At 50.9% G+C, this 14,520-nt stretch overlaps 4 protein-coding genes across 4 annotated transcripts; 1 reads left to right on the top strand and 3 right to left on the bottom strand.

Annotated features, from left to right (window-relative positions):
* Positions 1-2,087: 2,087 nt before the first annotated feature.
* Positions 2,088-2,838, bottom strand: LTR84_000004 (uncharacterized protein; the record flags this gene model as incomplete). Its single annotated transcript, XM_064843636.1, has 3 exons — positions 2,088-2,483; positions 2,536-2,612; positions 2,667-2,838. The coding sequence occupies 3 exons, from the start codon at positions 2,836-2,838 to the stop codon at positions 2,088-2,090; spliced, it is 645 nt and encodes a 214-aa protein (XP_064711496.1).
* A 1,352-nt stretch (positions 2,839-4,190) lies between these two features.
* LTR84_000003 (uncharacterized protein) lies at positions 4,191-4,856 on the top strand (the record flags this gene model as incomplete). The annotated part of the gene is made up of 1 exon (XM_064843635.1): positions 4,191-4,856. One exon carries the CDS (start codon positions 4,191-4,193, stop codon positions 4,854-4,856), a length of 666 nt encoding a protein of 221 aa, XP_064711495.1.
* Positions 4,857-6,329: 1,473 nt separating this feature from the next.
* On the bottom strand, positions 6,330-9,173 carry LTR84_000002 (uncharacterized protein; the record flags this gene model as incomplete). The annotated part of the gene is made up of 2 exons (XM_064843634.1): positions 6,330-9,045; positions 9,139-9,173. The coding sequence occupies 2 exons, from the start codon at positions 9,171-9,173 to the stop codon at positions 6,330-6,332; spliced, it is 2,751 nt and encodes a 916-aa protein (XP_064711494.1).
* A 702-nt stretch (positions 9,174-9,875) lies between these two features.
* Positions 9,876-14,338, bottom strand: LTR84_000001 (uncharacterized protein; the record flags this gene model as incomplete). The annotated part of the gene is made up of 3 exons (XM_064843633.1): positions 9,876-11,019; positions 11,070-11,639; positions 11,688-14,338. The coding sequence occupies 3 exons, from the start codon at positions 14,336-14,338 to the stop codon at positions 9,876-9,878; spliced, it is 4,365 nt and encodes a 1,454-aa protein (XP_064711493.1).
* Positions 14,339-14,520: the final 182 nt, after the last annotated feature.

Here is a 14,520-nt window from a genome sequence, read left to right as displayed (position 1 = left end):
AGCATAGTGTGCATGACTGCAATAAAAGCTATCGGTGGTTACGACTCTCGGCGGTTCAAACCTGTCGATATATTCAGAGCCCAACATTGCCCGTCACTCGTAGGAGTTGGCTCAACTGATCGTCTGTCATGGCATCGTTCAATGTCTCATTGGCGCAGGCAACACCAGGCTATTTGGATATGAACCTGTCAGCTTCTGATCGTCTGCACTCTCCATCCGATTGGAGGGGCAGCAATTAATCCACTTACCGCAGTATGATACGTGCAGTTGGGTGGGCCGGCAATATTCTGCCTCGGAACGGTACAAGATCGTCTGATTGTGTACTCATCAGAAGTACAACAGGTGAACTTCTGGTTTTGAGGACAAAGAGAAGACTGATTCGTAGCTAGCGATATATTGCCTATGCAATGAGAGTCAGTCTCTGCGGACTTGAAGATAGTTGAAGAAAACCACTGTGCACATGACTAGTGATTTGAGGCATGGACTCACAAGTCTGAAAGCTGACACCCAGCCAGAGGTCTAGTAGAGGCGAGTCTTCCTTGCAGCAGAAAGCAAAATCAAATCCATTTAGTTTTGGCTGATGCTGAGTGGCCAGAGTACAGACCGTATTGGGATCGAAGTTTGAGAAGGTAGGTAGATTCCTCGCCTGAATTGGAGGGCCGTGCACGACCTGACCATAGATATCGAGATATCTGGGGTCTGGAAATGCGGTTGTCTCGAGTAAGAGAGCAAGAATTAGGAGAGAATTAGTACCGAAAGCCATTCGAGAGTTGCGTCGTCTGCTGAGCGGGCAATATGACACTGGCCAAAATGAGCGAAGTTGTTGCTGAAGTGGTTCGTGGATTCTTACCAGCTCAAGCTGCTTTCCTGAAGTAGGCACTCGCAAGACAATCAACTTGACGGCATTGGTGCAATGAAGGAAGGAGCAAACCACGGTAAGCTCCTGCCGTCGAAGCAGGGCAGGTGATGAGGGAAGGCGCGATGTTCATTCATAATTGCTCGGCTTTGGGAAGGTGTCCTGTCCAATGGCACCGTCGAGATATCACAAATGACAATAAGGATAGTTGCATACCCAGGTAGACAGTCATACATCAAGCCCGAACGTGCAATTCTCATCTTGTTTAACTGGCAGGATGACTTACTATCTGCATTCGGTCATTTCCACTTCATGAGGGTAAACATGCGACAGTTTTTCCCCACAGGCCATTTGAATAGCGTGTCACGGCCTAGCAACAGAAGCGCAGCGATGATAATAATTCCAGACGATTATCGTAAGCCTGGTCAAGCATCTTTGCAACACGACATCATGATCCATTTGAATCAGCTCCCCAAACACAGCTTAGGTAGCACTAGAAGGGGGCGAGATAAAACACAGTGTCCAAGAAGCACGTCTCAAAGAAACTCTTGCACGGTGATGTGTGACTCGTTGTTACAAGCAAGTGAAGCTTCAACACGAGTCTCATGATATTTTGAAGGTTTGGCCCCAAGGTTTCCAAATTCTCCGAAACACTTGTTGTTAGACTCGAGACGAAAACTCGTATTGTCTCCACAGCCTCGTTAGCTAAGTTTGTTGTTCTCCGAGCCTCGTCGCAAGGATCCCCGCACGAGAGTTGATCCTTGCAAACGTAACCCCAGCACCATGTTGTCCCATCATAAAAGTGGGCACAGACAAAAATGATTGACACGACGATCACTTAGAGTGCTTGCATATGATGATAAAACCAAGTAGAGGCCGTTGTTCGCCAAAACAATTGTATTATTCCGAGCTCTATTCGCTATGCTTTTGCGCGAACATGAACCGTTTGGACTCGATCGCCGCGCTAAAGGAATGAAGGGTGCTTCGCTCCAAAGCCATAGTAAAACACGCTCACTAACATAAAATCATCACTATCTGCAATCGTCATCCTGTCATACCATCTCTTCACTTGAGCCCAAGGTCAAGGTCTGTGCCTTCAGGTATGCTCTCATGTCCGCTTTTCAACTCTCTTGCAATTTCGAATCCACTATCGAAAAAAAAAGCTGTGTCCAATCCAAGTTCATGAGCGGAGGTTGAGGATGTCTTTCGAAGGCTGGGGAGCAAGATCTGTTTACAACAAGAACTTGAAAGCAGCCATCAGGACAGCGGCAAATGCACCAGTGGCGAGTTGCTGGCTCATTCCAGCAGCAGCGTTACCTGAGGCACTAGCAGAGGCAGAGGTGGTGGCAGCAGTGGCAGAACCGGAAGCTGATGAAGAGGCTGAACTTGTCGCCGCAGCGGTGCTGCTCTCTGCTGCAGAGGTGAGGGCAAGGGCTTCGGCTGTCGCATTGCGAGTGCCACATTGTTGATTTGTCTCACATACAGATTGACCTTGAGCATCATTGGGATGCGCAGCAACACATTGTCCATATGTCGCCTGGCACATGAAGTAGGGAAGGGTTTCGGCGAATGCGGTGCAATCGGGGACGGTTCCATTGGCGCAGATACACGAGTATGTGAATTGTGTCTGAGAATTTGTTAGAATGTTTAATGACGAGTATGAACGGTTCGATGCTTACCGAGTCGCATCGATTTGTCGAAGCTGAACCTCCACAGATCTGAGGGCAAGTATTGAGCTGACCGCGGCACCAGTTGACTGTTTGTATTTTAGTAAGGGCCTCTCAGCAACGAAGGATGAATTATTTCTTACAAGCTTCAGTCGAATCAACACTTGCGGGATTGAAGGATGCGGTGGCAGCTGGAGGCATGACTTGTGAGACCGTAGTAGCAGCAGCAACTGAGCTGGCACTGGAGGTCACAATGGTTTGTGCATTGGCCACGACCGCGAGGGCCGCCGCACTGAGAAGCGATCTGGAGAGCATCTTGAACGAGGTAAGATGATTGGAAGGAAGAGAAGTGTGAGACTGTTCTAAATGGGAGAGGTCAATCGATGCTTGGTTTATCAGTGGAAGAGAAAGTCAGATGAGGGACAAGAGTGGCAAGAAGAAGAAAAAGGTGGGTGGAGTAGAGGCGGGCAAGAAGTGAGCTATCGCAAAGGCAAAGGCAATGGCAGTGGCAGTGGATGTCGCAGTTGTGGAGGTGGTCGATGCTGTCGATGAAGAGCGAAGTGGATGATGCAGATAGATGCCAATGCCAATGCCGGTGGAGTGCAGGTACAGGTACAGGGACAAGTGAGGACTGGCAGTCCTTGGGGCCTGGGGGTTTATGCCTTACCTTTTAATACAATAATTGTCAATTTGGAGGACGAGGACGTGGTAAGGGTTGTCGTCGTGACCTGAAGATGATTATTTGTACAGAAAAGGGCTGGGGGTTGGGCGGGAATTTGGTTGTCGCTGGGAGACCAAGGGCTTTATTTTCTTGAACTCCGTTTCCTCAAGTTTTGGCATTGGCGCGGCACCCCGATATCTCTTGCAGTGATGAGGTCGAAAGGCACTGGCGTCGGAGCTACGTTGCCGCTATCTGGCGACTAGTCGCCCCCCAGTCACCCTCCTCAAGGATCGTGAAAGCACTAACCAGGGTTTCGGACTGGTCTTCTGCAGGTGGTGACCCATGTTGGGGCCCTTGGGGGTTCCCAGGGAGCCACTCCCGGGCATCTCAAGCAAGGCATTCGTCACTAATCCAACCAACTCTAAAACACATTAAGGGCTTCCCTCGGCTTGCCTCCAATCACCACCTTGTCGCATGCTTGAAGCCCACTCAACAGATCAGTCCAGGCACGGATAAGCAGCCTCTCACTTCCATTCTTCTTCTCCATTTGTCCATCTCAGACACTAACTCTTTCTACCCGGAACCTGTCCACGTAAACCCTGGCAAGAAAAATGCGGATAATGTTCATTGACCATGTCCTCGTTGATCTCGTGCAAGAAACAGCAACCTGCAGGTATAACTAGAGGCTGTTTCTACCTGAGTGGTGCAAACATGACGCTCAGAGTACAGTAGGTAAAGCACCAGAGAGTGAGCCCTGGGTGAATCACTGCCACCTGGAAGAGGTACCCTGGTACCTAAGGCCAGCATGTCTACCCCAACTTTTTTGGAGCACAAACTCCTTCCCACGGTTGCTCTCGACCGAGGTACCTTTTGCTGTCCGAACTCAACCGACCGAAAACCGGAAAATAATTAATGACATTCTTATACACACAACACATGCATTCTTGCATGATAGACAACACCGGAATGCTTTACAGGTAAAACATCTCAATCTTATTCACTCACAATGGGCGAACAAACGGACTTTATGTCCAAATTCATCACAGCGCATCGGGTACCTGAAGACGCTCGAAAACACTTCGCTTCAGTGGAATGGACCAACGCCTACCTCGTCGATCCCCTCTACAAGGCCATTCCCACATTCTCACGAGTCCTCAAGGAATCTGGCGAAGACTATTTCTTTTCTCGAACCATCAGCTCCCCATCCACCATTCCCCACCTAGTGACCCTTCAATTGAAAGACTACAAGCTCCCGCCAGAGAGTGCAAAAGGACAATTAAAAGGCAAACAGGATCCCAAAGAGATCACACCCGTGCCCGAGCATCCTGACTGTATCATGTTACTCGCATTGGGTCGGCCAGGTCTCGATGGTCATCCGAACGTAATCCATGGAGGTATGGCATCGGCCATCCTCGACGAGACCATGGGCTTGTGTGTCATGCTGCATCATCAACATATATCCGGCCCCCGGGATTCTCTCTTCACCGTCAACTTGAATGTCACATTTCGCCGACCTGTACCCACGCCAGGGGATGTCTTTGTGAGGACCTGGCTACTGGGCAGAGAGGGTCGCAAGTGGATGTCGCGTGGCCAGATATGCGACAAAGACGGCCAGGTACTGACAGAGGCAGAAGGAACCTGGGTGTTGGCTAAGAGGGAAGGAAAGCTATAACATGGCACTCACCGTTTGGTATCGCAAATCACTAGAATAGAACAGACTCAAGATGAAGAAATAGAGTTCAGGTCCAGATATTACAGCTTCTCGAACCTCCACCTTCAACCACAGATGGAGCATGGTTCGCACTACCAGGTAGCGGTGGTATGCCATTCAAAGGTTCCGCAATCTAATCCTTTCGACCAGCAATCCGAGCCTCATCTGGGCGGCGCTTGAGACAAGAAAAGACTAACCCAACCCAGACCTCGTTGCTACAGACCTCTCCAACTTTTTCCAACTTCCGAGCCAAAGAACAGAATAGACTTCCATCAAACCAAGAAATTGCAAAGAGAAGTGGGAAAGAATGAACATCGATCCACAGTATCATCAACTACTACTACGACGAAGTACCGGCTAAATTAATCAAGTATGGATCCATCAATCTAGACCTCCAGGAAAATCATCGGCGGAGGAGAGCAATCGGCGGAGGAGAGCAAACCCCCCGTCCCGCGACTTTCCTTCCATCCTCCGTACTTCGTACCGTACGCCGCTCGCTGCAGTGCGTTGCGGCTTATCTCGGTTGCCAGATTAACGAGATTGGTCCACAATCTTATTCCCACTAACTACCCCCTCAGTGCAGTGCCAGGAAGTTAGTCCGAGCCGCACTTTGATATCCCTCCGCCTCTACGGTACGCTGTCCGAGTAAGCAATAATTATACTATCTGTAAACTCTCACCTCCCTCACTCTCTCTCAAGATAAGGGTCAAAGGCTCCCCCTAAGCACTGGTTCTCCATATAGCTTAGCTCAGTCTAGCCCAATTGTCACCACACCTCACCTCCCAGGGCCAGAGCGCTCGACCCTCTGTAAATTTGATCTCGAGAGGTGGCCGTGGGGGGCACGCCAGCGCCACTACTACTGGGAGCTACCTGAGATTGCAGGGACGAATGATGGGAACGTGGCGTGGCTTCGAGGACGGATACAGTAGGTTCAACGGATGGAGTATCTTTTACTGTATCTTCGCCCTCGGCCGCTGTAATAATAATGGAAGACTAGGAGCCTACTACGTTCCCTGCACCTGCACATCAACATCGAGGAGGCCTCTTCTAGAAGGGCCGAGACCCGAAGACCCCGAGGCGTGAGAGTTCATTGATCGTCGAGATCCTTGGTCCTACGTATGTATTGTGTGTGCCACTGGTCGATTCTTGTCTGGAGATACATGTAGATGAATCACGAACGATTGCAGCTTTGATTTTAGTACTTTCTTTCGGGTGGAATGATAGACGGGATGGAAATAATAATACGAGACCAAGAAAACTGTAATCATTGTGCTGTGCTGTGCTGGGAAAACCAACCAAACACTCAATAAGCGCCAATATGCATCACATGTATACCCAACCTAGGGGCAAATGACAACGAATGACCAACGTCTCGCCTCAATAAGGCACTGCATTTCATCTCATCAGCATCACTCTAACTCACTGCTGGCCCGCTCATTCCCCTTCGTAGCCCTCCCCGACATTCGGGTCCCGCATGACTTTGATCTCCTGCATGGCATTGTCGCCCTCGCGCTCGACGTCCAGCACCAACCCCTTTTCATTCGCCAGATGCAGCAGGCAAATAAAGCAGTAACTCGTGCTGATGTCCTTCATCTGCTGCTCCGGATACACCGACCGTAAATCATGGATCATATCCGTGAAGTTGAGAACCTCGTTGTCGTCATTCGGTGTCTTGAGCATCTCGGCTTCTGGGGGCGTAAGGGCCTGCGGCGTGTCGTCCACGTCCATCATGTCGACATCTTCATCTGCGGGAGCGGCTGGTTCTGTAGGTTTGGGTTGCGGTGGTTGTTGGTCGAAGATGCGGATTAATTTCTCGCTCATGCCTTTCCACATGTTCTCCTTGAGCTGGCGCACGTCGACTTTCTTGGCCGTGCGGGCGTAGTTGACATACTCGGGGCGCATTCGTCGGCCAGCTTGTGTCACGAGTTGACTACCAAAACTACCTGGTAGTAGGTCCATTTGACTCTGTGGCGGAAACTGAGAGTCCGGAGGCTGTCCTTGTAAGCCCTCGCCCTCGCCATCCAAGGCGGCGTCGAGAAGATTCTGCTGTTGATGACCCTCAGGTTGTGGACTGAGCATTTCCCGGGCATCCATAAATGGTTGTGGCCCGTCGTCTCCAACGCCCAGAATGCCGTCGTCGTCGTCATCGTCAATAGGTAAAGGACCATCGAAAGGAAGTATTTGATCATCATCCGCGAAGAAATTCGCATCGTAATCACCCTTTCTTCCTTCATCTTCGTCCTCTTCGTCTAGCTCGCCATTGTTCGCTGTGCCAACCCGATTTCTTGCTCCAAACCCTTCATCAATGACACCCATGGTACCTTTCCTCTTGCCCACTCTGCACTTGGGTTTGGTCCATAACCGCATAAGCTTTCTTGGATCGACAATCTCATCATCCTTGTCAAGCAAATTCCTGCCTTTCGTCCGCCATTGCGCCTTGGGCAAGCTGATCTGCGAATTGAGCACAGCTGGAGCTTTGAGCAACTCTTGCAAAGACGTCGTCATCGGGCCTGTAAAGTCAATCTCGAAGGGCTCCTTCTCTTTCCTCTGACGTGTAGGTGCCGCGGTTTCACTTTGCTGTGCCTTTTGGATCTTTTGCATCCGCCAGTTTTCCAGTGTCGTGAAAGCAGTCTTGCCCTTTGCTCGAGAGTTGAACGCTTTTTCGAAATAAGCCATGATTGACTCATGTTCTGCATCCTCCTGGTATTTGTGTTGCAGTGATAGACCATACCCGTCTGCGTTTTGTCCGTCGATGAGGTTATCATCCCCATCGATCCGGGTCTGTGCATCAACGACGGCATCCTTGGCCCAGGCTTCACCTCCCTCACCAAACCCGACGTTGTCTGCGAGGTCAAAGCCACCAAGAAGGCCATCATCATCGTCGTCATCAAATCCAAGAGCATTGCTCCCATCAAGGAAAATCCCCGTCTGATCCGATAGGTTCGCACTAATGGCTGGAGGTTGTTGTGTTTCGGCTGCCTTCTTCTGATCTCGCCAATCATCCGGTGCTTTCAAAAATGGAATGCTAAGATCTCCTGACGGATCACCTAGAGTAAATGATTTCATAGATGGGCAGACATCTTGGTTGTCCAACAGTGACAGGTCTGGGAAGAATTTGGTCGCTAGTGAGTCAAGATCAATGTCTTCGTCCTGCTCATCATCTTCCTCTTCGTGTTGAGCCTCATCCTCAACCACCGATGTCTTCGCAGGTGCTGATTCTGCTGGACCGTCCTCGTTGTGTTCTTGTTGTTCACCTTTTTCAGCTGTCAAGGTTGCATCTCCTGTGTCATCGCTGCTGTCAAAGACGATCCGACCACTTGAATCGATGGACAGGTGGTTGAGTAAGAGGCCCTTAGCCCCTCCCTCGTCGAAGTCAGCCGATGCTTTCTTGAACAGAGGATCAACCGCGAACTCTAGATCTAGCTTCTTCGCTTGAAATGTCGCAAAGCTCGGAGCCAGTGTCGCTTCGTGACTTCGTGCGGGCTTCTTCTTGGACTTCTTCTTTCCCTCTCCATCTTCACCATCTTCACCTTCTTCACCATCTTCATCGTCATCATCGTTCTCTTCCCCATCACCCTTCCCTTTCTTCTTTCCCTCTGAAGCAGAACCATCAGCAAGGCCGCTAAGTAGTCGACCCGTCTCAGTGGCCACACTGTCCACTCGACTGGTATAGATCTTGACACACCCATCAAGCGTACAACTGGCCTTCTGGAAATTCACACCATCGCCCTCCTTCAGCAGGCTCATGTCGTAGAAATAATCGATCAATGCAAAATTCCAAGAATTGGCCGCATTGATTTTATTGTCTGTCGCCATCTTCATCCACTCCTCAAAGTTGGCCAAGATAGGGACGCGTTTGGGTGGTGTAGCGGCATTGCCATTGGCGGCCTCGATTTGTCTTGCATCGTTCTGGCTGTTATGTTGTTGTTGCACTCTCTTGCGCATATCCGCAGTTTGTGTTCTGGGTGTTCGCGGCGATTCAGACATAGCTCTAGTATATGTGTCTCGTCGTTGATTGATTTTCCGTACCGGGCTGGCTTGGGCGCGGATCTCGTTCATGTGGATTTCTTGTAGGGCTTGTCGGGACTGTAGTCTTGCGGCTTTCTCGCCTCGATCGTCATTCAACGCCAGTCTGTAGCGAGTTTGATCTCTTGTCAGTCTAGAGTCACCTCGCAATAAGGGCATGGGTATGTAGCAGCACTAGGACAGTGCGCAGGGGCAGAATAATGGACCAAACACGTACTTCACAGGCGACGCTTTGCTCTTGTCACGCGCCATATTCATAACCACGTTCTGGCGACTCGGGCGCCCGCCCGTTTGTCCTGCGACACGAGGCATGTTGCAGTTGATTCGATGTGAAGGAAAGCCGCTGCACTCTGTGATCGTTCCCCTCTTGATTCAATGCTTTCAAGTCTATGAGCTCGAGTCTCCTTTTACCATTGACCGTGCATGAACCAGTCTATCTTCACTCCTTCAGCGTCAATTGTCGTTCTGTGACTCCGATGTTGATCGATTCATCCTCTTCGAGTTCGAGATCAAGTCACTCGCGGCCTTCCGCAGAATCGCACGGGTATTTGTTTATTGATCCCGAATAGGCAAGGTGCATCTCGGCGCCATATCACGTGGTATGTCGGGCTCTGTAGCCCCACAAGCCATGATCCTCTTGGATCCTGGATATGTGGCTGCAGGCATTCCGGGACGCTTACGGCTGTGTCACGAATAGTTCTTTAGACCATTCTGGATGTCATTGAGAATTGTTCAAAAAGGTCGAGAATCTTGTGACAGAATCTCGTGGAAACCTGGACTATTGGGCATACACCTTACTACCTAGGTATCCGAGGAGCCACTTTGCATGGGAAAGGTACCGGAGCACGACGTGGAGAAAGAATAAGCATGAATCTTGACTATGAACTTATATTCGATTCCTTTCCCTCGCAACCGGCATATCAGTCAATCACCACTCCTATATACTTCATTTACTCAGTTCAACACCCGACCGGCAACAGATGATGTGCTTCGATCTTTAGTCTCAGTCTTGCGCAATCCTTTACCGGCTTGGATTTGTCCTAGAAGTGCTCCAAGATCAGGAGCACCACCGGCACCAGCTGACACTGGCATTGGAGGTGGCGGTGGCGCACCCGACGGAGCACCAAATCCGGCTCCAGGAGGCGGTGGTGGAGGTGGAGGAGGAGCACTTGGAGCACCTGAGCTTGGAACTGGTGGGGGTGGTGGTGGGGGGGCTGAAGGTGCACCAAACCCTGGTAATGGCGGAGGTGGAGGAGCAGAATCAAAAGCACCTGGGACTGGTGGAGCATCTTGTACTGGGGTTCCTGGCTTGCTATCCATGGCAGACAATGGTCGTGGAGGCGCCATTGTGCCAAAGAGGAGAGAAGCGAGCTGTTTCGCCGATCCGCCAGCAGGGGGTTCGTCTTCATCGTCACTCGAATCATCCTTATCCGAACCCGCAGCAGACCATTCATCCTCCTCGGGTCGTCGACGCGACTGTGCGCCTGTCAGACTCGGAGTCAAGGGTTTAGGGGCATCCTGTTGCGCAATTCTGTAGAACGGATTTGTCGACGACAGGTCAGCGGCTGGGGCTGGTGGAGGCGAAAACGGTTGAGTTTGAGGCACTGGTGGTGGAGAGAATGCAGGACGACCAGCTTCGGAAGATTGGGAAAGTTTCTTGAAGTAGGGATTCCTCGATTCCTCGGCAGGCGGGCTTGCAACTGGAGTGTGCTCGTAGCCGCCACTGGTCGATGGCACCGGTGGTGCTTGTGGCGGAGACGAGACACTGCTTGTGAGCACTTGACTTGTCGCTGGTGTACTCTCCTGAGGGGTGATCTGTTCGGGGCTATCATCATCATCGGACGACGAGTCATCACCAAGATTTTCAAGCTGGAGTTGAAGTAGTCGCTCCTTTTCTCTTGCTGCTTCAAGCTCGGCACGCTGGGCTGCAAGCTTAGTCTCTTTTTCCTTTGCTTCTTTTTCTGCAGCCTTTTTGCGAGCTTTCTCCTCCGCCTTCTTGACCTTACCAGCCTTCACTTGCTCCTCAAGGGCTCGGAGACGGGCTTGAGCAGCTTCACGCTCCTTATCGAGATCTTCCTCCTGAGCCTTGGCTTCAGATCTGCGAAGTGTCAGTATGATGTGTGTCCAATCCAATAGGCCAGAACTTACTCGAGTTTTCTACGTTTCTCAGCCTCTGCTTGCTGCTCGGATTTGATCTGAGCCGCGGCTTCCTGCTCGGCGTTCGATCGAGCGGCTTGCTCTTCAGCCTTGGCGCGTGCTGACGCATCTGCAGACTTGCGATCTGAGAAATCAGAACTGTCTTGTCGATTCTTACGAACAGGTGGCGGCGGTGGCTTCTTGCTTGTTTTTGGACTGGGAGGGGTGACACCTTCATTAGCCAGTCGCTGCTGTCTTTCTTGTTCGCGTTTTGCATCTTCTTCTTCAGCCTTGCGAACGCGATCAGCTCGTTCCTGCTTCTCTCGTTCTTGTCGTTGTTGAAGGGTTTCGCCAGAGTCTCCAGCAGGCTTAATACCAGCCGCTGCCATTCTGTCCTGAATACGTTTGAGAGCCTTTTCCTTTGCAGATGCAATACGATCTTGTTGGGATTGTCCAGCCGGTGAGGAAGAGGATGGTGTTGACACTGGTGCTGGCCGGGAAGGGAGATCGGCATGACCATTTGCAGGTTGAGTTTCTTCCCTTTGATAGTCTGTCTGCACTCGTTGTGTTGGACGCGATTGCCTATTGTTGTCAGAAGGTGTATCTAGGGGCATATGGAACATGACTTACTCATCCTTGCGGACCTTGGCCGTACGGCTGCTTCTCTGAAGATCGTAAATGAGTTCTTTCACTTCATCTTCGACTCCCAAGGCTTCCTCCCATCGTCTTCTTTCGTGGTCCTGGGTGGCATTTCCTCCCTGCTCGCGAAGTCCATCCTCAAGGCTGGAAACAAAATCTTTGACACTGTCTTCAACGTCCCGAGTCATGCCTTCATTGCGTTCTTGTTCAGAACGAATTTTTGAATTTTCTTGCTCAACACGTCGTTGTGCGCCCGCTTCGTCATCAGCAGCAGGAGCAGGTCGTCCAGCCAGCTCTGCGGCTCGAGCTTGCATTCTAGCCCGTGCTCTAGCTTTGATACGATCAGCTTCTGTAACAGACCCTCCTGGACCAGTGCCGACGATGTTTGATGCGCTGTTAGGATGAGCCTTAGCATCTTTCAGGCGGAACAATTGCATCCTAGCCTCGGCAATACTTTTTTCAATCTTTCTAACGTCCGATGCCAATGCTGGCAGGCGATCCTGATAACGCTGCAGCTCTCTGCGGAGTGATCTACGTTCTGCGCCCGTATCCGAGCCACCGAACCCGGCATTGGGATGGGTATCAATGTCATCTTGAAGACGACGAATCTGTCGGAAAAGGTCCTCTGCTTCCCTGCGATCTCTGCGATCTAGAACATCTTCATCATCGGCTGCTCGTTCGTCTTGGAAATCTGTCGCATCAAGTAGAATCTTCTTCTCTCGAATTTTCTTTCGGATTTGGTCGGGGCTCAGGTCATCATATGTGCTGTCAGATACTTCTGACGATGGAGCAGGTGAAGGCGTTCTTCCTCCAGCTCCGAGCCTACGTCTGGCACTAGACCGATATCCAATATCATCATCATTATTTCGAAAGACAGTGGCATCCTTACGGCCAAAGCCAGGTGAATTTGCACCACCGCGAAATGAGTGGTCCTTCAGGTAGCTGACACCTGTTCTTTGCGGTTGGAGGAAAGCACCCGAAGATTTTCTGGCTTCAGCATCCTGAGAAAGTAAAGACTTCACAGTATCGATAGAAGTGCTGAAATTTCTCGTGGATGGTGGAATCAATTCGGGGGGTAGTCGAGCAGGAACTGGATATCCATTGAGTTTGCGATAGATCAAGTGCATTGCCACGGAGAACTCATCCATATTGAGTCGCCCCTTATTGTTGGGATCGGACAATGTCCAAATAGACTCCAAATCAGACCTGTCTAGTCCACTCTGACCCATAATTTCAATAGCCACATCGCCAGTGATGAATCCTTTACCAAGGCCATCCCACGCCTTGAACAATTGATCATAGATCCTTTTCTCGTCCTTCGTGACAGCCCAAGGGATCTTGGCACTGCCAGAAAGGCCTTGGGTGGTGAACCCTCCCTCACGACCGGCTTGTGGCATGAGTCTTTGTTGAAGGGCTTCAATGTTGGGCAAGCCAGTAGCTGGAGCGTTGACAAATCCCCACTGGCCTGGAATACCTGTTGGTTGTGATTGAAGCGATGATAGTCCTGTCTGTTGAGGTGACATACCATTGCCAAAACCGGTGGGCATAGGAGGAAGAGGTGGACGAGGACCATTGTAGGCAGACGGAATGGGATTATTTATAAACCCAGGAGGTTGAGGTTGCATAGTTTGTTGCCCAGGAAAGTTCTGCGCTTGAGGACCAGGCTGAAATCCTGTTGCCTGGTTGTAGAATCCTGTCGGTTGAGACGTAAGCTGTGACAGCAACTGCTGGTTTGAAGCTTGCTGTGGTTGAGGGGCCTGAGGAGCTGGAGGAGACACGGCATTCTCCCTCAATGGAGCATCAAAATTCGGAATGTTTGTGCGCGATGGAGGTGCTGGTGTTCGATCATCTGGAACACCAAAAGAGATGATATCCACCATGCTCGATACCTCATTCTTGATCTTCTCGGGTAGAACCGATGGCAAAGAGGCTCCGGTCAATTTCAAATTGCAGAGGTACATGGCCAATGCAAACTCCGGGAAAAGGAGTTGGCCTGACTTTGTAGTATCTGACAAAATCCATATCTGCGATAAGGCGCTCCCCGGGAGTTTGGAGCGCAAAAGAAGATCCCTCGCTTTTTCTCCACTGATTGCCTGACTGTCCCCGACAGCCGATTTAAAAAGCTGCTCGAACTTGGCTTGGTCGGTGGCCGTGATGAAGGACAGGCGAATGTTGGGAATCTTGCTCACGCTCTTGCTTCGGCTCCTGTCTGGAAGTGCAGGCGCACTCGATGGACCTGTGGAGAAGGATTGCGCAATCTGCGAAGAGGTCTGCTGAGGACGGAGAGGGGCAGGAGGGGGAGGCTGCTGTTGTGGTGGCGGTTGAGGAATTGACTGAAATGATGGCTGCTGCTGGAATGGCGGTGCCTGTTGGGCGTGGTTCTGGGCTGGGTACCCAGTATATTGAGGTTGCTGAGCAGGAGCCTGATAGCTGGGCTGCTGAGCAAACCCAGGGAAGCCTGTTTGCTGGGATTGTAGCTGACCGGGAAATCCGGTAGGTTGGGGAGCAAAAGGAGAGGGTTGCTGTTGCTGTTGTTGAGGAGCTTGATTAAAGGAGCCAAATTGTTGCTGCTGTCCATAACCTCCAACGCCAGGTCGGGCACTGTTGGCACCGCCCATGAAAGAATTTGAAGACGAATACATGGTGGGAAAACAACGCAATACAATGCAGATGGGAGAAGAGAGAAGAGTGAGACGATTAGGTAGGTAGCTGATGTCGCCAACCAAGATCAAGTTGCGAAAGCGAAAGCGGACGGCCGTAAGTCTGGGCACCACGTAATGAACCAACCTAGTAATGGAACACTCGATTTTATCGCCACCACGAC

Source organism: Exophiala bonariae (genome assembly GCF_035927105.1).
Source record: "Exophiala bonariae strain CCFEE 5792 chromosome Unknown scaffold_1, whole genome shotgun sequence".
NCBI classification, from domain to species: Eukaryota; Fungi; Ascomycota; class Eurotiomycetes; order Chaetothyriales; family Herpotrichiellaceae; genus Exophiala; species Exophiala bonariae.
Note: the sequence above shows the minus strand (reverse complement) of the source record. Positions and strands in the feature narration are given on the sequence as shown.